This window comes from Wyeomyia smithii, chromosome 2 (assembly GCF_029784165.1).
Source record: "Wyeomyia smithii strain HCP4-BCI-WySm-NY-G18 chromosome 2, ASM2978416v1, whole genome shotgun sequence".
In the NCBI taxonomy this organism is placed as follows: domain Eukaryota; kingdom Metazoa; phylum Arthropoda; class Insecta; order Diptera; family Culicidae; genus Wyeomyia; species Wyeomyia smithii.
This window is the reverse complement of record NC_073695.1, coordinates 91,125,053-91,151,554: the sequence shown is the minus strand read 5'-3', so window position 1 is coordinate 91,151,554 and position 26,502 is coordinate 91,125,053. Positions and strand designations below refer to the sequence as shown.

General features: G+C 38.0%; 1 protein-coding gene across 2 annotated transcripts in view; it reads left to right on the top strand.

Moving 5' to 3' along the window:
- The window catches only part of LOC129721019 (sodium- and chloride-dependent neutral and basic amino acid transporter B(0+)), a 197,537-nt gene that overhangs the window by 48,986 nt on the left and 122,049 nt on the right, over window positions 1-26,502 (top strand). For both annotated transcript variants that reach the window (XM_055673050.1, XM_055673051.1), the window contains exon 2: window positions 15,527-15,838. In XM_055673050.1, the coding sequence (XP_055529025.1) occupies window positions 15,809-15,838 (30 nt within the window). In that variant the 5' untranslated portion in view covers window positions 15,527-15,808. The remainder of the gene's footprint in view (window positions 1-15,526; window positions 15,839-26,502) is intronic.

Sequence of the window (26,502 nt, the reverse complement as noted above, 5' to 3'; positions counted from 1 at the left end):
ATTTATAATTGCTCATTTGTTTCACCAATTGGCGGATTATGTCACAATCGATGGCTTTGAAAATAATGGTCAGAAAACACTGCGCAAATTATGTAACATTACTTCTCTTCATGGCGACGTCTTTCTAATGAAAAGCATTCATGTTTTGAGCATTGAATCGACTGAAAAATATTGTTCACGGCTTGTACACGAAACCTTACACACTTTTATTCATATGGAAAATGTTTATTAACCGAAGGTAACCTATTAAGGAGTTTATTATTTACTGTCGATATCAAAAAATTTAAAAATTGTTTTTTCACAATTCTCGTTATTTGCTTTTTTATTTACTAACGAGACCTTGCAAGCAAAAACGAAGAAACAGTTCGTCACGCTTCTGAGAAACATTGATTAAATTGAGGTGCATGATAATTCAATTATTTTTTTGAGTCGTTATACATCAATAAGTGACCTCCACAGACAGCCCAACAGAAAACAATGACTAATTTAAGGAACGTGATTTGGTAATTTTACTCTCGTCTGCATTGTGTAAATATGATGAAAACTCCAAATCACAACCCTTACTAACTCGAACCGCACCGAACTCACTTGAACTTGAGTCGAACTGAAGAAGTTTCAATTTATACCCACATTCTAGCGAATACCATCAACACCGTGCTCCACCGGAGCGGATGAATACCAAAGCAGCAAAAAAATAAAATTAAAAAAAATGCGCGAAATTTGGAGGATCAAGTGGAGCGGAATGAAGTGGAAATCATTTCCAACGACTCATAAAGCGTTGTTTGACGAGAAGAAAAACGACTAACGATCGTGATGAGCAGTTTATTGCTACCGGCCAGCGTCGATCAGGCGCACTAAATGGTCGATCCATACACAAACCGGGTCGATTTTTCTAAAAATTACACGCCGCTAATGTTGAAATGTAACCGATACAGTTACACCAAACTCCAGTCTAGCAACTAGTAGTAGTTTGCGTGATGCGTAAATTATCAATGTAATTCACCGGAAGGCGCCGCAAATTTGTGTTTTTTTTTCTCTAGTGAATACGATTATTACAAGTTCCCTAATTATTACCTAAATAAGATGAACTAGCTATGGTTAGTTGAAGTTCTAAGTTTCAAAAATAAGAAGGAAAAACGACGAAACCATTAATAACCACACAATCCAGGGACAAACTCCTATTCACAACACCTTCTTTCTCGATATCAGTTGCCCTTTTTGGTTTACCGCAATCAAACGTCGGATTATGGATTTTTCGCAATCTAAACATGTTTATATACGACCATATCCAGCACGTAATAACCTTCCAATGCCATCCGGTTGAGTGAACCCCCGCGTACTCTATACACCTTCCATTGTAAGCGGCTGTGTCTGCGGCACCGATTTTAGCTAGGAAGCAGACTGTTCTTTTTCTTTTATAGAAATCGCTGTTTTCCAACCAATTAGTAAGCGATATGAATCAGAACTGGAACCGTACTTGGCTGATGGATTCATCAATCGAATATCACTATTCGAACTGAAACACCTCTCAGTCGCTGCATCAGTGCAGCTTGCGGTTTAGCTTTCAACACGTTTTGAAGCTTTATATGCATTGTAATCTGTATCACTGTTTCTAGGAATGCAAAGTAACGATTTATGTGGAACTTTTAGTTTTCAATTTATTGTATTTCTGAGTACACTTTTCAAGATAAAATAGGTTATTCTCGAGAGCGGTCTGGCAGGTTGAGGAAGGAAAGAAAAAGTGTTACAATCGTTGCTGCCAAGGATCTTTACATCTCTATCGACTGTTACGCAAAGAAAAATTACTTTTGTCTTTTACTTTTGATGAGTGCTGGATTTTTGTACTTTTACCCTTATATACTCTAGGGGTCAAACTGGGGGATGAGAGGGAACCTGAGAATAAACCCACGCGTAAGAGTGACTGTGACACCGAACGGTCTGATTCTTCAAAGATTAGAGCTCATGATCATTCACTTGCCAAAGCCTACGAGCTTCCCTAGTGTGAAAAACAGAAACCATATTTTTGAAAAAGTCATCTTCTCATATTGAAGCATCTATGCAACGAATTGACGTAGATATAAACACAAGGTTTTTGAATTTTGGTAACTTTGAAGTAAATTGAAAATAAAACTTTTTGTAAAATTATATGCATATCCACAACCGGGAAATGTTATTAACAAAAGGATTGATAGGCTGGGTGGGAACCTAACGTGGTTGGTAACATCTCCGTCAAACACGCTGGTGGCCTGGGTTCGAATCCCTATGCCGACATAGCGGTCGATTGTTGTGGGGAGGCGTGATTCACTCACAACCAACCCAACTGGTCTAGACTTAACCCTAGTTGACACCGAGAGATTTTCTGAGGTTATTCCGAGTCCGTAGCGATCCTTTTAAATGAATGTTTTGTTTTTTTTTTGACGTAGAATTACGTCTTTCGGCAACATATTCAGGGGACCAGTTTCATTACAGGGATCCGATTTCAAAAACCAAAAACATCGGCAGCGTCACAAAAATTGTCCATTTTCAACCGTTTTAAGCTCAGTCAGTTTCCAACCGATTTTCGTCATTTTTGCAGTAATCGATTGGAAAATCAACCAAGCACCCGTCTAAATGCAGAAAGTTGTAATCTGATTGTTCGAACGATTGTACTATTGAAAATTGTCAAGCTTTGTCGAAACGCAAATGTCGACCTCTGATTGGTCGTACAATGCTTCTTTCCCTAACAAGGTCGACAGAATATACCTAGTTGACTAAGAATGTGCGATTTGTGTTTTATGTATAATTCATTCCATGATTGTGCCGATACCACACGGACGTTGGTTGCTGATCGTGAAGAAGAAAGAAAAGCCGGGTTTCAATTTTTGTCAGGGCGGATATTGCGCGCTATCTGGACCATGAAGCATTTATGCGATAATTCAATGAAATTTGCAACTGCAGCAACCAGTCTTTTTCAAGGCTACTAAATATATTTTGAAGAGCATAATGAATGGTTATTACTAAATTGCAACTTTGATTGCAGTTTGATGCTGCTGCAATTGCGCAGCAGTGTGATGTATATTACGATTCATTAACCTTTATATCCGATACGAGAACGGGAACATCTTCTTCCTTTAAGCCGTGCAACACACGATACCATGTTATATTGTTGCCTTTATAAGGCAACATTAGGTTGACAAGAGTAATGTAACAATTTACTTGGAGCAGCAAACGTACGGCGGTCTGAACCTTGCGGCAAGTGTAATAGTAGAACGTTTGTTGTAATCCGTCAACCGGGAAGCAACCGAAATGGTTCTCCTTACAACGAGGTACAACCTGTTGTGACAAATTTCCTGGCTCCTTTGTCGCTTGCCTCTGGTGCCATCTCAATGATGATACATTTGTTGCCAGGTACACAGTTGACGATAAAATAATGCGCTTTCACGCTCAAATTTCGCTTATATACCGACAAACTGTGAGCAGCGTAGCCCATCCTCTTTTTTACGAACGTAGTAGAATGATATAACTGGAAATAATTTTTCCAGTTATCTCATTCCACAACGTGCGTAAAAAATCTTTGTCAGAGCGGATATCACGCGCTATATGGACCATGAAGCGTTTATGCGATAATTGAAAGAAATTTGCAACTGCAGCAACCAGTCTTTTTCTAGGCTGCTAAATATATTTGGAAGAGCATAATGAATGGATATTACTAAATTGCAACTTTGATTGCAGTTTAATGCTGCTGCAATTGCGCAGCAGTGTGATGTATATTACGAAACAAATCCGTAAATGTCAATTTATCAAGTTTTCATCATTACAAACCAGTCACTTCTTACAGCATCTCGATCATACGAACCATGACATAACAATTTACAGAAGGGGCATCTTTGCCGATTGAGGATTCCGGCCTTTCTCTGGTTAAACTCCGTCTTCTTACAGTATCATGAAATACAAACAATCTTCATACTCATATACTTGACCATGGATTCCGACGATATCTTCGGAAAATTAAAATTCTTTCTGCTTTGTTTATTTTAAACATTTAACAATGCTGAAATTATTAACCGTTACTGCACAGTTCAATTGTCTGGTAAATACAACTAATATCAAACTTTTATGAATTAATTATACGATTTTTTTATGTTTCTTTCAACAGAGTCGACTTGAGCACATCGATTAGTGCGTTTTCGACGTATAATTATGTCTTACGGCAACATATATAGGGGTACAAACTGTAAAACCGAAAGCATCGAGAGCGTTACGAATATTGCCCACTTTCAAAAGTTCTGAACTCAGCTAGTTTCCAACGGATTCCGTTTTTAAAGCATAAGACAGGCTGTCGTAATTCTACGTTAACCTTGCGGTCGTTTCGTATAAACAACCTCTTCCACTTTTTGTGTTCTATGTACAGGATTTTTTCTAAGAACTCGGATTTTAGCGCCAAAAAAAAAAATTAATGCATAAAAAGTGATCATTAAATCATCATCATTAGGGTAGACAACGTCATGTAGACATTAAAAAACGGTGAACAAAATTGCTCGAGTAGTTTTTTCAGAGATTGACCAAAGTGAAGAAAGATTTTGAAAAAACCATTTCGAGATAATCGCATTTAAAGTTTCAAGATTACAGGGTTGCAACGTGAAAGTGATACACTTTATGCATGTCATAAAACTCAAACCAGTTTTTATTTCTCTTTGGAATCGATTTCAATAACATCTATAAGTAGTAAAATTACAATGTACTTAGTTGAGTTAAAATCTTTCACCTTCGTGTTTGATAACGGCCCGTAGACGCTTTTCGAAGTCATCGCAAGCTGCACGCACAACTTCGTTCGGCATTTCGTCCCAAATCTTCACCAAACGTTTTTTAAATGTGTCCAAACTCAAATGCCTAACGTCGTCCAACTTTCCTAGCATGAATTTCTGGCACACTGAAGTCTAGCGGGTTCAAATCCGGTGACGATGCAGGCCATTCAGATGAATAGATGGAACAAGGCAAATTCTGCTTACACCATTTCTGAACGATCAATGCCTTATTCGGTTCCTGCCTCCTTGTTTATTTTCACGCCCTTGTCAATGAATAGCAGTGGTGGGCACCGCTAACCGAAAATTTAGCGACGCTAATCGCTAAGCCGCTAACCGGAAAATTTAGCTCGATAATCGCTAAACGCTAAACCCAAATTAGCGGAACTTTCGCTAATCGCTAATCGCTAACTTATAAATATGTAAATAGTCATATCGCTATATTTATTGCTCATGTTTTGTAAGATCTGGACCACATTGATCTTTTGTGGTAAAACAAACGAAAGCAATTACTTTTCAGAGCTATTTACAATAAGAGTTTCGCAAAACGGTGGTCATACTTGATTTTAAAAAAATAAGGAGTAACAAAAGTTATTCAGCTTGCAAACAGATTCTTTTAGGAATGTTTTCATAAAAGTTTAATTATTATCTTAATCGAAAAAGTAGAACCAAAGCTATCATAATTTCAAGCGCATTGCAATTTACAAAAGTTCTTGGTGTGTCGAAAATTCAATTTAGACCTTGAGCTTGTTCTTCAAAATGCTCCTGTGGCTTGTACGATAACTGGAACTTCATTCTAGGGTAAAAAGATTGACTTGCACTTGTGTCGTAAAGAGAGAAACTCTAAACAATTAAGACAATTGAACGTTGTTCAAATGAAACAAACCTTCCAAAAGTAACTTTCGCAGTAAAGTATGTTCATTTTTCGAGGCAATTTACATACGCCATCAGCAATTCACAGTTTCTTGAATAGCTCTTTTGTCGCTTCTCTACAAAATTTAACGAATTAGCGATTAGCGTTTCGAAGGTCAAAATTTTAGCGACGCTAACAGTTTCGCTAACCAGCTCAAAATTTAGCGAAATCGCTAAACCGCTAACTGAATATTAGCGTCGCTAATTAGCGATTAGCGAATTAGCGGAATAGTGCCCAGCACTGATGAATAGCAATGGCAATGTGCCTTTGGTCGATATACCTCCTCAAACCATCACAGTTGACGCATTTTGTAATCACTCGACTGGTATATAACGAAGACATGCTTCATAAACACGGTCATTTTGCTTGTTCAATGTTGCCTCCAGAGTAAACAGCTTTTCGCCCGAAAAAATAATGTTGTGACCCGCGTGCGTCTTCAGCAGCAACCGAGATCTAGCAACCCTGTCGGCAATATTTTTACCAGTTAATCCGCGAACTTTCTGCTTCTTGAAAGCTGAATTCCAAGGTCCTCTTCGATAACATTTTGCATGGAAGTGTGGCTCATGTTTATTTCACTCGCCATTTCTCTTGCCAAACGGGCTGGATTTCACCGAAAGCGTTCCTCCACTGCTTTGAAGACCGCTGGAATCCGAACACTCCGTTTTTTATCAGGTTTCTTCTTGGGAACAACCGTGCCTGTATCCTTGACACCTTGAATAATCTGCTTAATATTTCAGATGTAACAGCTTCCTCCTAATCTTGATGTTAGTCAATCCTTGTTCTCTATTTGAATCCATTGCGATTTTCTTGAAAGCGGAACTGAAAACTAACTGCATTTATTCCGAATAAACAGTAAACACGTCACTCACACGGCACTCGAGTACGTGTATCACTTCTATGTTTCCACCCTGTAGTTTATCTGGCGCGCTTTAAAATGCTGTAACTCTTTTCCTACTGTGCAAAACCACGTCATATTACATCGAATATCGATCATTTTTTACATTAATTAGATTTTGCACACATATCTTACTCAGTAAACTAAGTATTTTACGCAGAGGGAAAAAGTTTCAGTTTCAAGAGCAGGCTTGTTGCTCTCCTCAATATGTAAAACGAGCGTAGTTAAAATTCACCGTGTAGTTCTTCTCCGGCATGAGCGCTTCATGTAACATTTTTTTGATTTTCCAGATTTATCTGGATTATCCAGATCATTTGACCCAAGTAACAATTTAAGTCGTATTGCATTCTTTTAGCGGTTTTCATGACCAATTTCGCAAAATTGCTGTTAAAACTAAAAATACTATCAGAACCTCCTGATAACCGCTATAAGTTTGCTTTACAGCCAGGTGGCCCACCCTTGCCAAGCTTATTGAATCAATTTTAAGAATGGCAATAAAACTACTTTAAAACCACATGGAAAGAGTACCGCATACTATAAGCAGCTGGCATTACCTCTTTAAGAGCGCAATAAGTTTGGTTGCATTATTGCGCTCTGCTACTTGCCACAATAAGTCCAATTCAACTTTTCATTGCTTGACAGCAACCGTAATAAGTTGATTTGTTGTGTCATTCCTGCACACACACCAGAACATCACGCCACTTTTTTTAATAAGGAAATCTCTCGTCGCGGGAGAAATGTTTTACCTGTGTTGGTTATCATCGTGCAATCGATTTTTTTTGATGGTCATATTGTAGAAAGATAAGGAATAAGGAGGGGTTTTTGGTAGGTTTTGTAGCTCTCAAGCATATGCGCATGAAATTTTGTCGTGCATTTTGAGATCATAGGCGCTTAAAATTTATGGGCCATCAAAATAGTACAGGCTAACAAAAATGATCTCATTGTTAGCAAAAATGAATTGGATTGTTTCAGCTCAGTTTTTCAGGAAAAAAAATCTAGCCGTGTTCTTCAATACACAGATAGATCAAAATCAACTTTGGATATTCAATTTATTTGTTAGTCAGACGACGATTCGATTTTCGTTTCAAGGTTATAAAAAGTTTCCAAAATATCAATATGGCGCGGTTGGTAATTAGTTGGCATAAATCGTAGCCGCAATAAGCCTAGTTCAATGATATATATGTTGTAAGGTGCGGCAAAGGTTGGATGCCTGTATTATTAGAGAAAAATATGGTAAATCCCTGGGGCCTAGACAACTTTATTTTTATGAAAAATCTGACATCACACCGACGATTATGAGGAATCAACAAACTTTGATATAAATAGAGAGGTGCACGAATAATGCAACGATACATACTTAATTTAATTGAATATTGAATATATTTCGAAACATATCAATAGTGTCTTGCCCCTACCTTATTGTTAAGGACGCATAATTTAACGACATAGGAAATTATTTTCAACCAAAACAAGACAAACTGGCGATAAAATTTAAAAAAAAAACTACCGAAAAGTACTAAGTTTGCTGTGTTACTTTATTAGAATTTTTGGAGTTCTACGTCATCGATGTTTACAAATGCGCTGCAAGATGCCCTAAAGCATTTTACACACATCTTACGGAGACTGCGACAGAATTCTTCATCACACTAAACCAACTCAGCCGCTTTTGTCTCACCTGTATGTATATCATTGCCTGCATATATTTGTTTACAAATTTGTCAGGTTAAAACTGGGCATTTGAATGACCGCAATAAAACTGGTTTCTATGTTGTATGACAGCAAGCTGGAGTGGTTTTATGGGGCAATAGATAGTAATAATAAAACCAATAATAAAGCAAAATCGCATTGACTCTTGCCGGTTTTATTGGAAGTTTTATTAGAGTTTTATTGACAGCTATCAGTGTTCATTACGACTTGCTATTTTTGGCAACGGGTTTAACCGCATTAAAACCGTTGGTAATATTCATTTTTGTGATAAAGCCGTTAGAAAACCAAGTAGCTATAGAATTGTTACTTGGGGAGTTTTCTCGTAGAATGTCATTTATTTTTACCCAGATGCTCCCCTTATTTGATATATGTTAGGGGCCGTCAATAATTACGTAACCAAATATGGGGGGGTGGTCAATTTTCTTACGCTATCTTACAAGGGAGGGAGGGGGTGAATTGATTGATTATTAATCATAAAAGTGTGGAAGGTAAAATTAATGAAAAATCATTTAAAAAAATCTTACGATGTCTTACAAGGGAGAGAGGGGGGTTTAAAAAAGTATAAAAATATGCTTACGTAATTATTGAACGGCCCCTTAAAGAGGCTTACTGTAAAAGCACTACAGCAGCGATTCTCAACTTGGGGTACGCGTACCCCTAGGGGTACGCGAAAGACTTCAGGGAGTACGCGAGAGAAAAATCAGTAATCGCGTACAAAGCAATTTTTCTGCATAATACCTCATTCGTTGTTCAAACTTGCTCTTAAAACATGAGTGTAGTAATCGAATAAAACAAAGTTCAATTTGAAACCAGAACCAGACTACCGCATCATGATCTAACACTACTCTCTTCTACTCTGCGAGAACATTCCAAGCCAGTGGATATGAATAATTTGTAAAATATTGCCAAGGGGTACGCGGACAGAAAAAGGTTGAGAACCGCTGCACTACAGCACTGTTGTGTAGTTTTTGTGCGCTATGTTTTTTCATGTTAGAAAGCACCCCTTAATTTATTATATCTTAGGAGAGGTATTTCAGATTCCACCACAGTGTTTTTTGCAAGCTTCTTAGATACACACGATTCGCTACTCTTTTCAAGCATATGAATTTTGCTACTGGCTTTATTCAAAGCTCGATTCTCTGAAGTCATTTCCTTTCTTCCATTTTGAATGTTGTTAACATTTGCAACATTTGCTTTTTTGACGACTCTACCTAGAAATAGCAACTTTGATTCAGTACAGCCAGCGGTGTAGCCAAGGGGGTAACTAGGTTTCAACCTTGCCCTCAGAACCATCGATCTTCAAGTGTTTTTAAATAGGGTTCTGCAATCCTGTTTGTTGGGATGCCAATGGAATGTATGGGAAAGATTTTACCTTCAAGTTGCGGTTAGTAGTAGGGCTCAAAAATTCTTCTCGAAAAAAGTAATAGAAGTGTAAAAGGGCTTAAAAACTTCTTCTCGAAAAAAGTCCTTATGCAAAATTTCAGCTCTATTGGACTTCGGACTGTGGATCAGGGCTCTACATTTTCGAAACAAAACAATGAAACTGAATATTTCGCGCTGTCATCTCGATTCGAACAGTTTCATTTTCACTTGATTCCTTTCGGCTACTGTCATCGAATCACTTCTTTTTCTCTTTCCCGTCTGTTGTTCATCAGATCATTTGAAATGAAACTGATGGCTATTTCAATTGACGGAGAGAGAGACTCTTTCCTTTCCTTCAGCGTCTCAATTGAAATTAGCACCGCACCGCGTCGTTTGATGAAAGTTTTCTAATACCGCAATCCACAGTTAGAACGGCAATGACATCCAATGAATACGTCACGCAAGTTCCGATCAATATTTCGGATTTTTTTACGCTGTTGATCACTGGCGCTGCGTAACCACTCAGCGTTGTGACTTTCGTTTCATATCTTCACGATTCTCTTTCCTCCCTCTTTCGTATATATGCGCGAAGTACTGTATGGAAGCCACCTGTCTGCGTCAGCGGTCATTGTCATTTTCGATTGAGAATCGTCATGCGAGAGTGACGGTGATAATCTCCGCTTTCAGTTGAAAAGCATTTGTATCAATTTCGAGCCCTTCAGTTGTCAAAATCAAACCAAGAGCTTTCAAGTGGGTTCCATGTGACTCACGAAGTGCTCGAAAATGATACATCAGCTTTCCAATTGAAAGCGACGGATCCAAGCGTCACTATACCCTGATAATTGTCAATTGAAAATGACTTTGTCAGGCTCTGCTGTGGAGTCTCAAAGTGGTTAAAGTTTCACTTTTTGAAATTATCAATATGAAATCGTCGAAATCGATTTTTTTTTCTTGAAGCTAAGTGTCCTTACATAGCATGAAAGTTCGATATCTGATGTTGCGGAGAAAATTACGCCCGTAAATCAAATTTTATTCAAACCTAATCTTCTAAAATCCCGGAGAGAAATAATTCTCTGTTCCCGATTTTTCTTTCTGTCATTCTCTCGCCTTTTAATTCTTGGCTTTGGTTCCTTTATCACTACTTTTTTGACACCTACTTATCTCGCTTTCGTGCGGCCGTCGTTGTTTCTCCCACGGGAAACAAGGTGTCTAATATCAGCAGTTTATTTCGGCGAAGGAATATTGAGCAAATATACTATTTCAGACTAGTGCTGGGACTTTTGACCGGATTTACTCGTGATCCGGTTATCCGAAGCTCGGATCACGGATGGGTAAACGAATACTATCCGGATGCGGATATTCGAATAGTCGGGTATCCAGATATTTATTATCCGGATATCCGCATTTTTTTCTGTATTTTGAAACCCTTTTTTATTTTCTTTTTTCACAATCCCCCACCCCCACGTAAGTAATTATTTACATAATTCTCATTAAACTATGTTCGGATACAAATCTGGATATCCGGATATCCGACAATCCGAAAATCCAAATATCCTGTCGGATACTATCCGGATATCCGGTTGATACAGATTTTAAATATTTGTCGGATATCCGACGCCGGATATCCGGATGTTTTAATCCGGATAGTCCCAGCACTATTTTAGACTGCGCAACAGAGGCTGCTTCGAATGTTTGGCTGTCTGTGGGCAGGGCTGTCATTCGCACACTCATTGCGCTCAGTGTGTTAATTTTACGTCAAGGCACAACGAGAACGGTACCTAAACATTTTGACAACCAACAGACACAAAGAGAAAGAGCGAAAACGAAATGACTATGAAAGATATCATCAAGTGAGTATTTATTATTATATAATATTTTAAGAGAGGGAGAACGGAACAACACTTTGTGCTGCTTTTTGTGACACATTGCGTGGGAACAAAGAGCTTCAGTTTGAGCAGTTTGCGTTGCGTTGCGGGTAGTAAAAATAGCAGAGAAAAGGAACCAAGAAAGGACCATATACATTTTTAAGAATTCATTTAAACACGATTCTCAACGGCGTGGACGTGTTTCCTAGGACATATTACGCACGTCCAGACATGTTATTGTCCCGGTATTCAAAAATCGCTACATACATTCACTACTGATGCCGTTCATTAGGGTGGTAATGACTTGTATGGAAAAAAATTATCCTTCGTCGCATTTAGAAGTTCATTCAGTCGAAAAGTGAAACTTTAACCGATCGATTTTTTCATTTTTTGTTCTTGGATAACACCAGATCTCGATGTTTCATGCATTTTTAAGATATGTTTCCGAAGTCAGATTAAGCTGAAGTTAAGTATGGGAACTTTTTTCGAAGACGAAACTATTGAGCCCTACTTCTAAACGAAATTCGAAAATTCGATTTCTATTGCCACCCTACTGTTCATGTACGAGACATATTGCGACTATCTCCGGGAAGAAACCATTTTTAGTTTTGAAACAAGACCCATTGAGCAGCACTGAAAATTAACTTCTAAATTATTTCAGTAGGAGTCAAATGTAGTGCAAATTCCAAAAAAAAAAAAAAAATATTACTATAATCGTTTGTCAAATCCGATAATCATTGCCCCAAGCAACACACAAAGTTAGACACAATGTGTGGTGTCGCACATTTCGGCAAATGCACAAAGAGTACTCAGTCGCTTTTTTTCGGTGCGAAAGAAATACAAAAGAGCGAATGGGGAGAAGAGAACTCAAACGAAATATCGGGAGTGGCACGCAAGGTTTGATGGCAAATGTGTTGTGTACAAACTTGTGTGGTTCTGTCTGCACCGAGGTGAATTCCAGCCCTGTCTGTGGGAATGCAATTTCGTTACTATACCTGATTCTGGTAAGGAGGCTGCTGCAGGATTGAGCTGAAATCTTCATGAGGACTTTTTTCAATAGGACATTATTTCAAACCTGCCGCTAATCGAAATTTGAAAAGTCGAGTTTATTTCATAAAATACACAATGATTCGAATAATGTTCTCGAATTGACCAATGACTGAACTACAGAACGGTTTATTTAAGTCCACGCGTTGCACAGTAAGCGGCATCGCTAAAGATAGCAGGAAAACACTTCATCTTTTACACGGTTCTCACCTATTCTCTCTCTCATATTCTACCGCACTCATATCTCTACTACAACGCAATCCGTATTGAGAGGGAGCGATGTGAGCGCCCAAACCATTGACTTAGGCTACTCTCTCTTCAATATTCTCAAAATTCACATTTTTTTAACCGATTACGATGAAGTTCATAAGGATTTGAAGGCAGCTTCATCTTCCAAGTCAAATTGTTTATACGCAAACGTTCGTTCAGACATCGCAAACGTACGTTCAGACATCTCAAAGACAAATAAATTGAAAGTCGTTATCTAAATCATTACCATATATGACAAATATCGATATATAGTCTTTACACCATTTTTAAATTTTTATGTCGGCACGTTTATCGAGTACAATAATATTTGTGTGCTAATTAGCTATTCCTGATAAGTGAAAAATGAGAATAAATAAATTTTTAAATGAAAATAAATAAATAAATTTCAAAATTTCTGGAAAATATTTCTCAATAGACAATTTCAAAACAATTTCTTTCTTAAAAGTTAAGTTTCAAAATTTTCAATTTCAGCAATTCAAAATAACTTACCTTGATCTTTTGGACTTCAAGTCGAAATCATAACTTCTATCTTCTTTTTCGCACTTGTAAAAAAGCTGTTATTCTACACTGAATGCTAAATCTGCAATCTTTTTTTTGGCCTAAAAAAAAACGAAAATACAAAGTTGAAAAATGTTTGCACGAAAATCTGTGTGATTTACTGTGACTCTAAACTAATTTTGGGTTCTTTTGTTATTTGTATCAATTACACTAAGGTCACTTTCTACGCGGCTTTTTTTACGCGGATTCCGGAATTTATGCGGTTTTTTACGCGGATTCCGGAATTTACGCGGATTCCGGAATTCACGCGGTTTTTTACGCGGATTTCGGAATTTACATTTTTTTTTACGCGGCACGTATCCCCCGCGTAAAAAGCGACTTTAGTGTATACAAATTTAATGTTTGGAAATGTTATTTTCTTTATTTTAATTCCTTTCTAAAATATTTGTTTTATTTACATTTTTTTACCATATTTGCAAAGGTCAAACTGATCGGAACACTATGCATATAATTCTTAAAATAACCCAGAGTTGCGGTACCTCCATTGCGAGACCAGCTGTAATCAAACAACGATTTGCTACGATGAGTAATCAATCGACCACATCTTGTTCTAGTTTCTCCATCCGCTTCAATCAAATTCTATCGCCTTCAATTACATACGCCGAGTTTAGCTATTCATGCCTCTCATCTTATACCCGCGCTTTTACGCGCAAACCAAACGGCTTCTCGCTAGCAATTAATTCTACCAATGTCTTCTTATTTTTATTACCACAGATCCCAGAACTATTATCATCGTGAGTGAAGCAGCAGCTACCGTCGTAGGCGGAGAAACAACCAAGCACCCAACATACGTCATAAACCGGACAGACGCGAATTCCCAGCCACCGCTCCGATGCCGCACAACAAACGAACGCTACCTTCGCGGATTCATGGCACAGATAATAACATCAGGTCGGACCTCCTGTCAAACCTGTCACTTTTTTGATGCTCTAGTCTCACGAGCTGTGGAAAGCTTCGAATTTCAACTTCTTTTTATATGTTCAAGCTAAGATTCGAATACATACATCTCTGTGACCGCATCTCGAAGGAGCCTTATGAGAATGATAGAACGAAACAAGCGGCGTGACATGGGGTTGAATAAGACGATTTTAAGTATGGCCAAATCCGTGTAAAAAGTTAATGCGTACGTTGTGAAGGAACTGGCAGATTTTTGCAGCATCATCAGTTGCTACTTAACCTGCCGTGATGTTTCTGTTTTTGTATGAACAAACAACACCCTTAGTAAGAACTTTACGAACTCCACGTTGAATCGGCCAACGATGAATTCGCAAACAGGCAGAGCAACGGAGTAACACTGAATGTAGTTGTTGGCTAAGGATTTGACACAATGACCGAAGTAATTATTGTTTGGCGGGCAGAAGCGCGTGTGTTGTTCACTGAAGTGATTAAAATTAGCGTGAGAAGATTATTGCACCAACAGGGTTGGCACGGTGCAATGTAAGACGCGGAGGGACGGTGTGCTACTAAAAGTAATTATATGACCCAACAAGAGCAGCCCAAGAGTAGAATTTCATCCCAAGACAAGTGCTTGCTCGGTGTGTTTAATTAATCTCCGACAAGGGCTCATTTGGCGCAATTTAACTGCATAAACGTAATGAAGTTATCGTTACTAACTATACACAGACGGTGGCCGTAGAGTGCAGATTAAGGAACGCGTGCGTGTGTGCGATTACCGCGGGCGGAACAAATTATCTGCTGAGTTGCTCATGACGTTTACTGTCTCTGGTTGTGCCATAGGTTCTCATGGAACCGTGTAAGATCTTGGATGGTTCGACCTTTTTCGCTTCTCACGTGTATTGCATAAAGTTATCATAATTAGACGCTGCTAGGGACTAGAATAGTGGCAAACAAAACGAGAACCTTTCGACCATCCGCCGTCCAGTGAATGCAATGTTGTCGATAAAATTGTGGGAAACCGATTTTGTTTGAGACGTTTATCAATAAACCTTGTTGATGAAGAATTTATGTTCAAACTCAAATTTCGCGGAATGTGAATCCATAATTCTTTTTATCTAGCTAAGTTGTAGAGCAAACGAAGGAGATATTTCTATTCTTATTACTTCAGTTGACTTATTTTTATTTTATTTTATTATCAAATAAAAGTAATCTTATTATTTCTATTCAACAGTTTGTTTCGCGTTCAATATCAGCGAAATCAATAAAGCAATATGCGGAAAAGAAAAATCAAATGGAGCTCACCGATGTGAATTCGTGTTTAGGCCAGTAAATATAAGTGTAGTGAAAGTTTAGAAAATTCCCAACAGTTTGCTGAATAATTTCGCTTGCAATATTCGCCAGCTTAGTAAATACTGTGTGGTGTAGTGTGTCGAGAACTGCTGGTACCTGACAGGCAGATAAAAAAAAAATAGCGCCAACATCGAGGTGTTAATCGCGTCATCGCACGAACACGATGAAGTGGAACAAGAAGCCAAAACAATCGGTAAGTTTACTATGAATAATGCACAACTGTCCTAGATACGATATGTGTTTCTAGCGGGACCACCCTCCCAGCGAAGTTCTAAGCATTATTTGTGTCGCTTTTCGCTGACCTCAAAATAACCCATGCACCATGTCGTTTGTGCTGCACCATTTCCGTGACAAGCAACAAGAATTGAAAATGAATATGCGACATTCGAAGTTTCCATAGCAATTGCAAATTAAGCAAAAACTGCAGATGGGATGCGCCCTTTCAACCTCATCGCAACATCATTTTGTCATTATTTTTTATTATGCTTCAATTGAGATCGAAAAGATGTACTGAAAAGTGTTGTTTTCGATCGGGAACCGATATTTAGGTTTATTTCAAGTTCGTTTCAGTATCTAGATATCGCATTCCAACAACCAACATTCGTCTGGGAATATTGAATGCTATTTGAGTGCACGTTTTCGCAATTACCGTTTCCTTGCCGGGCGACAATTTCTGTTTTTATCGCTACAGCTCTACCCAAGCAGACATTAGGTCATGCTTGTGAAAATATAAAATCGAATAATGAAAGCAATAATAAATCCGTTTGGGCGGATTGAGTCTGAAACAAGGAAAGAAAAAGCAATTAGCCTCCATAAGGATATGCAACAATGCTAAAATGACATGGATTTCAATCAATCAAAATCAAGTATCGATTCATAGCATTTTGAAAAGTTCCTGCATGCAAGTTCAAAGTCAAGTGCATCAATTTCCATTTCCTACAATAAAAAATATAAGGAGAAGAATTAACATCGGAAAACGAAATCTACCCCCCCCTCCCCCCCCAAAATGGGGCACTCGAGCGGGCGACCAGGGCCGAAAGCGGAACTGGAAATGTTGTGTATGAAAACAGCACAATACGAAGCATAACATAGGGTTAATAACAATTTTTTGTTGTTGTTTTGACGTGTAAGCTTGCGGAAATTTGCCAAACTTTGCAGTGGAGGGCCATGGGTACAAAAGCGTGCTGCTGATATTGTTCATAACCCGGTGCGATTTACCTGCTGACATGGATTTGGAATTTTCATTTTCATTCGACAAGGAAAATAATACCAAAAATATAGCTAAGCTTACCTTGAAAGCAAATTTGAACGCCAGCATGATAGGGGAGGGTGAACGTGAAATTCAATATTCAATATCATGATGAAAAACAATGCATTTGAACAGTGTTATGGAAAACGTGGGCGAATAACCATCTGACAGAGATGGATTATTGGATTATGGATGGTAACTGTTTCCTGTTGTTTTGATGGTATTGTTTTACAGTAGCGGGAGTTCAAAAGAAAGAAAAGTACGAATATCAATATGCTTTTAAATTGAATCGTTTAATAATTCTCTACAGTTCAGGCTCATCCAAATACCCTAAATCCATGGGCTACTGTGTGCTTTAAGTTTTTACTTTTTAGCTGATTTGCAGTGGTGGGCACCATTTCGCTAATTCGCTAAATCGCTAATTAGCGACGCTAAAATTCAGTTAGCGATTTAGCGATTTCGCTAATTTTTGAGCTGGTTAGCGAAACTGTTAGCGTCGCTAAGATTTTGGCCTTCGAAACGCTAATCGCTAATTCGCTAAATTTTGTAGAGAAGCAACAATAGAAATATTTAGAAAAACGGTGAATTGATGATGGCGTACGTAAATTGCTTCGAAAGATGAACATACTTTTCTGCGAAAGTTACTATTGTCAGTTTTTTACCCTAGAATGGAGTTCCAGTTATCGTAGCCACAGGAGCATTTTTAAGAACAAGCACAAGGTCTAGATTGAATTTTCGCCACACCAAGAACTTTGGTAAATTGCAATGCGCTTGAAATTATAACAACTTTGTTCTACTTTTTCGATTCAGATAATAATTGAATTTTTATGAAAACATTCCTAAGAGTATCTATTTTCAATGCAAGCTAAATAACTTTTGTTATTCTTGTAAGTAATTGTTTTCGTTTGTTTAACCAAAACAGATCAAAGTGGTCCAAATCTTACAAAACACGAGCAATAAATAAAGCGATATGACTATTTACATATTAAAAAGTTAGCGATTAGCGGTTAGCGAAAGTTCCGCTAATGTGGGTTTAGCGTTTAGCGTTTAGCGATTATCGAGCTAAATTTTCCGGTTAGCGACTTAGCGATTAGCGTCGCTAAATTTTCGGTTAGCGGTGCCCACCACTACTGATTTGCCATTTTGGCTAAAGGCTCAAATGTTAATCATTATAGCCTATGACTTTGTTGGTGGTTGACTGTAATGATATTGGTGTTGTCAGTAATGTTGTGTTAAGGGTAGCTAATCTTTGTTTAGCTTAGTTTTGACTGTACATATAAATGGTTGCTACTCCGTGATGGGTCCCAGCTATTTAAGATGCACAATTAACTGAATCAACTGAAAAAAAGACTGGGACTGGTAATTCCTTCGCACTGTGCATCATTCAATGACCAATTTTTTTATATACAAACTAGCTGACCCGGCAAACTTCGTCCCGCCTATTATAGTGTTAAATTTAATAATTTCAAACATTTCAAGCTCATTGATTCCTTGCGATTTGTTTATATCGTTTGAAATGATTGGTTTTATCGGAATGACAACATCCTCGACTTTTGGCTTTTGTACATCATCTCTATTTCGGAAATATATTGGCCGCATTTCAGTTATTTTCGTTGTTTTCCAGAAACTGAAAGTCATCTTCGAATTCAAAATGGTGTCCAGGGTCAATGCTTGGCTTCTTTACATCATTTCGATTACGGACATATCCATATGTAGTAGTATTCGGTAATTTTTGGCTGTTTGTTAGAAGTTGCCATTTTACAATTCAAACTGGTGTCTGAGGTCAATTTTTAGATCCTTGCATCATTCTGGATCCAGTGATACTCATATTGCGTGGTATTTGGTCACATTTTTCAGAAACCGTAAGTTTAAAATGGCATTTGTAGACAATTTCTGGCCCCTGAGTGTCATTCATTTTAGCTCCTTGCATCATTCTGGTTCCAGAGATACTCATATAGGGTGGTATTTGGTCACTTTAGGCTGTTTTCCGGACACCAGGAGTCGCCATCTTACAATTCAAAATGTTGTCTGAGGACAATTTGTGGCTTCAGTGCATCATAACAATCCCGGAAATACCCATATTGGGTAGTATTTGGTCATTTGCCGCTGTTTTTCAAAAACCGGAAGTCGCCATCTTGGATTTCAAAATGGCATTTGGAAACAATTTCTGGCCTCCGTGCGTCAATCTGGTTAAAGAAACGCTCATATTGGGTGGTATTTGGTCATTTGCCGCTGTTTTTCAGAAACCGGAAATCGCCATCTTGAATTTCAAAACAGCATTTGGAAACATGCCAGAAGAAGGAAAGGTGTCGGAACATTATGGATACACTAAAGTCGCTTTTTACGCGGGGGATACGTGCCGCGTAAAAAAACCGCGTAAATTCCGGAATCCGCGTAAAAAAAACCGCGTAAATTCCGGAATCCGCGTAAAAAAAGCCGCGTAAAAAAAACCGCGTAAAAAAACCGCGTAAAAAGCGACCTTAGTGTATGTTTGTTACACCTAAAAACATTCACTTGCCAAATTTGGTTATATTTGCTTGATTGGTTCTCGAGCTGTGCGAAATTTGAGGTTAATTTGTATGGGACCCCCCCTTGTAGAAGAGGGAGGGGTGTCTAACCATTATGAATATGTTTGTTACCCCTAAAAATATTCACTTGCCAAATTTGGTTCCATTTAGTTGGTTAGTTCTCGAGATAAGCAGAAATTTGTGTTTCATTTGTTTCGATCCCCTCCCTCACAGAAGAGGGAGGGGAGTCGAACCATTGTGGACATATTTGTTACCTCTTAAAACATTCACTTACCAAATTTGGCTGTATTTGGTTGATTGGTTCTCGAGCTGTGCAAAATTCGTGTTTCATTTGTATGGGACCCCTCCCTTGTAGAAGAGGGAGTGTGTCAAACAATTATGGATATATTTGTTACCCCTAAAAACATCCACCTACCAAATTTACTTGGTTAGTTTTCTAGATGTACAGAAATTTGTGTTTCATTTGTATGGAACCCCTCCCTTCCAGAAGAGGGACGTCGAACTAATATGGACATATTTTTTTTTACTCCTAAAAACATCCACATATCTAATTTGGTTCCATTTGCTTGGTTAGTTTTTGAGATGTGCAGAAATTTGTGTTTCATTTGTATGGGACCCCTCCCTTCCAGAAGAGGGAGGGGTGTCGAATCATTATGGGCATAGTTTTAACCCCTGAAAACATTCACATGCTAAATTTGGTTATGTTTGCTTGATTGGTTCTCGAGCTGTGCGAAATTAGTGTTTCATTCGTATAAGACCCCTTCCTTATAGAAGAGGGAGGGGTTTCAAATCATTATGGACATATTTGATACCCCAAAAACATCCACATGCCAAATGTGGTTCCATTTTCTTGGTTAGTGTTTCATTTGTATTAGACCCCTCCCTCCCAGAAGCAGGAGGGGTCTCGAACTATCTTAGTAACCTTCCCAGGCCCCTAAAACCGAGAGATAGAGAGAGAGAGAGAGGGAGAGAGAGAGCGAGAGACAGAGAGAGAGAGGGAGATACAGAGAGAGAGAGAGAGGAACAGAGACTACATCCTGAAACAAAATTTCACCCAAATCGGTCCAGTCGTTGCTGAGAAAAACTTACCACCAGTTAGGTACTGAATCTGATTTAGAGTGAGCATCTATTTTCCTAGCCTCCAACAGCGTAATATATATTTGGACCCACGACATGCAAAATATATCTTCAAATATACCTTAATCAATAGCCAAAATACCCGAACACTGAATCTTACCCTGAACATCCGAAAAACAAATCACGAAAAATTATCATTTTTTGACTTTTTGGGTTGGGTTGGGTTTTGGTTTGTGTTCAAAAATGGTAAAGAAGTAATTAAAACAATATGATTTTTAGCGATAGGAAAAAAACGAAATGTTTTTATTAATGTATTTTTTCTATTGTGTTTTCATGTGCCAACTGTGATTGAAAAGGACATGTAAAGTGTTGTTGTCGGGTCTCGTTTATATGTTTTTTTTAATCATTATACCGTGCTGGATCGAAACCCGTACAGTATCGAAATCCGTACACCTTGACGTTTTTCTTCAATTTTAAGCATTATAAAAATAAAAATTCATATGATAGTTACATGTACATGTCCGTTGAGCTGTTGGCCTTCTGTTAAATTAAACTATGCGTCAGTAGGCCATGAAATAAAAATAATAAAAATAAAAAATCAATCGTGTATCGGTTTCAGTTGTCATTTCGTTGTATCGTTAGAGAATTTACTAAGGAAACGTTCTTCAGATGAAAACGTTTTTCAAGTGGGATATACGTGTTTCACTCTGTGAATCTTCTTGAAATTGATGGAAAAGGTAAGTCTTCGTCATTTTCGAGCTGTATATTGTCTGGTGAATAGTGTAAATTGTATTTATTCAACAAAAACTGTGCCGTACGGATTCTGCTTCTTGTTAATTGCTTGAATCGAAATCCGTACAGCGTGTGTATCATGCATATATTGTTGAACTTTCTTCTTGTTTGCAGCATATAATGGAAGAAAACAAGTATAAATATACGGCAAACAATTTCGAAGGAGCTGTGACTGAGGTGCGCTAGGGAAAGTCGTACCTAGAAGCTTCGAAAGGTTCCGGCGTTCCGGTTGCTACAATAAGGGGTGCCGCAACGAAGCGCTACGAAAAATTGCCCTATTTCAGCTGATATAAAAAATTAAGAAAACCGTGTGAAACTTTAGGAACAAATTGATCCTCAAAATATATTTATTCGTAAATTTAAAGATAAATTATAATTAAAAGATGTTCTTTTATGTACTTCTATATCTATACGGATTTTGATTTATTTCTGTATGGACTCTAATCCAGTCTATATCGCGTGTGTGCGGATTTCGATTCAAAAGTGTACGGGTTTTGATTCAGACAAAAAACTGTGTACGGATTTCGATTCAAAACATGTTCTATTAAAACATGATTTTTTCGAGTTTCAGAGTGATTTTAATCATTTTGCTTGAAAATAGTGATAAAATATAAGTAGACTTATAAGTAAACATGTCAGTTTAAAGCAATATATGATTTCTTGATTTTATATTGAGCGTCGAAGATTATCATGTGCTTAGGTGTACGGATTTCGGTCTAGCACGGTAGCTACAGTTTTTAACCATATGTTTAAACAATATGAAATTCATTGGTTAAGGGTTAAAGACAAGCCCGTTCATTTGAGTTAAACTATGTTCAGATCGGTTGTGTAGTTTCCGTGGAAATGAAGTTTCGTGATATTTACAATTTGGTACATAATGGACAAAGATAAAGTCCAATAACAGTGTAATTAAATAGCGTATTTTCTGGAAAAATTGAATGAGCTTAAGCAGTCTTAGGAATATGTCTCTTTTCAAAACGTGATTTCCCTTTTTACACATAACGGACAAAGTTATAGTCCAATAAGGATGAAATTCAATAGGGTCTTTTGGGGTAACTCAACCTTTAATACGATACTAATTTTGTGAAAATTGATTAGCTGTCTCTAAGGAAAATGAGTGAGTTTTAACAGCCTCCGGAACACGTTTCTTCTAATAACTTTTGAAACACATGTTCAATCATTATAAAAATCATTAGTAAAGGGTTTGAGAGACAGCCCGTTCATTTGACACTAGTTTTGTTAAAACCGGTTGTGTGGTTTTTGAGATAACGATGTTTCGTGATTTTTACATTTTTATACATAACCTTCAAACTAAAAATTTCGATTACAATGAAATTCAAGAGCAACCGATGATGCAGCTTACCTTTTCATTTGCAACTGATTACAAGAAAATCGGTTTCACCATCTTTGAGAAAAATGAGTGAGTTTAAGCTAGATTTGGTATAAGCTTTGGTTTTATAACGTGATTCCACATTTTTATAAATAACGGATGAAGTTATCAACCGATTACAATGAATTTCAATAGCAACCTATGGGACAACTAGACCTTTCATTCGAGACTAATTTTGTGAAAATCCACTCAGCCATCTCTGAGGAAAATGGGTGAGTTTAAATAGCCTGTGGAAAACATTTCTTTACATAACTTTTGAATTATATGTTTAATCGTTACAAAATTTATAGGTTAAGGGTTTTGGAGAAAGCCTGTTCATTTGACACCAATTTTGTTCAAATCGGTTGTGTAGTTTCTGAGATAATGATGTGTCGTGATTTTTACATTCTGATACGGGTTCGCCACAGAAGGCAGAATCACGAAAGACAAAAGCATGTAAGGCAGAATCATGAAAGGCAGAACTCTATGACCGTACACTCAAGGCAGAAAATTTCAAAAGGCAGAATTTCGAAGGGCACGAAAAGCAGAATCACTGGTAGCAAAACCTGACTCACGATAGCCAAGTGCGTAATGACAAATTAGTGCGAATCCTGGTCACGGTATCGAAGCTGCTACTCTACCTTTATTATTTAATATTTTTTGGTAACCAGACGTAATAACTGGTCACTATCAATGACCACTTTTGATGTGAGGTGCAAATCAAGCCTAATTATTAGATCCGAAACGCGCAAACTGGTTTGGCTTAGATCCTAAAGAGTCTCACGGCATCGCGGAGAAAAATTTTTTGATGGTAGGTATAACTTACACTAGTCTCAATGGCTTGTTGATTATAATCAACATAAAACAATTTCTGCGGCGAAGACGCATTATCGAGGGCAAGGAACCGAGGTGACACATAGCCGCCGTGGTTTCAGCCGTCCGAGCCGTCCGCCGACCCGTCGTCGGAAGCGGCGGCCTCTCGCATACAAACAACTGATCTATTGGTTTTCTAGGATTATTCAAACAGGTTTTCTTTCCCTTAGTTAAGCTCGAACGAGCGGTAGCGAGTGAGGACAGCATACACTTGGAGAGTAGAGTCGGCCAAAGGCCGCGAGTGTGTGTTGTTAAAAAGAAAATGGTCTTTTGATTCTGCCATTCGTGCTTTTTTTGATTCTGCCATTCGTTATTCTGTCTTATGAAATGTTCTGCCTTTCGTAATTCTGCTTTTCGTGACTCTGCCTTTCGTGATTCTGCCTTTTGATTTTTTGCCTTTCGTAGGAGACCCTCTGATACATAACCTCTGAATTAAAAATTCGATTACAATGAAATTCAATAGCAAACTATGAGGCAACTAGACATTCCACTTGGAATGAATTTCAAGGAAATCGGTCCAGCCATCTCTAAAAAAAGTGATCGAGAAAAAAAAAGCTGCACATACACACACATACATGTACATACATACATACATAAAATGCTCAGCTCGTCGAACTGAGTACGTACTGAGTTTAGTACAGGGGTTCGACTGTGACACTTAATTTGATTTTGTTTCGGATCAGCAGTTTCAATAAAAACAGCGCTGATCTCTACGGGGTCATCGCCAACGTTTCGATCCGGTTGGTTGGGATCTTCAACAGGGCCTAAGATCCCAGCCAACCGGATCGAAACGTTGGCGATGACCCCCTAAAGATCAGCTCTCTTTTTTTGAGACTGCTAAGCCGAAACAAAATCCAATTAAGTGTCACAGTCGAACCCCCGTACTAAACTCAGTACGTACTCAGTTCGACGAGCTGAGCCGTACTAAATTATCGTTACCATGATAAATGCTGATTGCTGTTTTGGTTAAAGATGGTGTTGGGTGGAAAGCTAACGAAAGAGAAATACGGGTTGAGCGCCCCTAAACTGATTGTTCGTCTGAAATCGAAGTATACTGAAAAATCATGTTTTTGCCTTTCTCCTAGAAAGGTTATGTATCAAAATGTAAAAATCACGAAACATTAGCATCTCAGAAACTACGCAACCGATTTGAGCAAAATTAATTTCAAATGAACGAGCTACCTAAAAAACCCTTAACTTTTGAATTTCATCAAGATTGGACATGTGGTTCAAAAGTTATGCAAAGAAACGTGTTTTCGAGACTATTTATTCTCACTCATGTTTCTCAGAGATTGCTAGACCGATTTTCATAAAATCGGTGTCAAATGGAAGATCTAGTTGTCCCATAAGACCCTATTGATTTTTTCTGCAATCGGACTATTACTTTGCCTGTTATGTTTAAAAATGTAAAATCCAGCTATGAAAAGTAAAATATTCACAAGACTACTTAAACTCACTCACTTTTCTCAGAGATGGCTGAACCGATTTTCACTAAATTAGTGTCAAATGAGAGGTCCAGCTGCCTCATAACACCCTGTGGAATTTAACTGTAATCGGACTGTAACTTCTTCTGTAATGTATCGAAATGTGAAAATCACGAAACTTCATTATCTCAGAAGCTACACAACCGATTTGAACAATATTGATATCAGATGAACGGGCTAGTTAAGGGTTAACTGATGAATTATGATTGAACAAGTGGTTTCATAATTCGACTGCTCTATACGTTCCCATTTCATTCGATTATAATTGAACTTAAGCAACCGTTATATATTAAATTGTTAAAACAACGAGTTCTCAAAGATCTCAAAGATTACACGACTTATTCAACATAACTAGCGTCATACGAACGAGTTATCTCTTAAACTTATAAATAACTAACTTCATAGCAACTTGATATGTGGTTCAAAAGTTATGGAACGAAGAGAAATTCAAAGACTATTTAAAACTATACCTGCTTTGATCAATACACGTGGCCTCAACATAATTTTAATGTGGTTTCGTACTATTTGAACGTTCCCGGTGTCTTTGTGATGGAATTGTTCGAAATTAAAAGTCATTTCTTTTATTTCGCTATTTCTTAAGCACTAACATTACGTCAAATTTCATATTTTATACTTCAATTACAACATAAATTTTTAGAACCCAAAGAGTGAATATACTTTTATTGGATTGGAGCGTCCATGTAAATCTATTTTTACAAATAATAAGTTTGAATGAGAAAGGCTGGGTCTGACCGCTAGGTGGATTAATTTGGGTTTTTGCATATAATATATATTCTGATTCCACTGTTCAAACGTTGCGTTATGAATTTCACACATTTGTTGAACTTTTCCGTGCTCCGTGGGTTTCCTCCTCAAATTAGTAAGACTTACCATCGATTGATCATTTGTTGACTTGTTTCGTTCGAACAGCCTTCAACACCAAATGATGTTAGAGCGGGGGCCTAGTGTGGTTGGTAACGTCTCCGCCAACTACGCTCGACGCCTGGGTTCGAATCCCACCGCCGACATGGGTGTCGATGGTTGTGAGGTGGCGTGATCCACTCACAACCAACCCAACTGGTCTAGATTCAATCCTAGCCGACACCGGGAGATTTTCTGAGGCGAAAAATCTCTGGGATCACGCCTTCCATCGCATGAGGAAGTAAAGCCGTTGGCGCCGGTCCGTTAATAAACGGGTCGTGAGTTAGGGTCCTGGGTGTGGAGTCGCCTCCCTGGGCGTCGGTGATTGGCCACAACAGCGGCGGAACTAGACCGACGGAAAATAAGCGAGAATAAAAAAAAAAAACCAAATGATGTTGAAAATTTCTAGCCAGCATCGAAAGGTTTTGTACATTTTTACTAGTGTTGTGTTTAATTTTGTTTGGGGTATTGGAGTCAAACAATCATTGCTAGTTTCGGTAAACGAGTGTCCCTTTTTCTATCTCTGTCTGTCTTTTTTTCACACACACACACATTGTTTATATA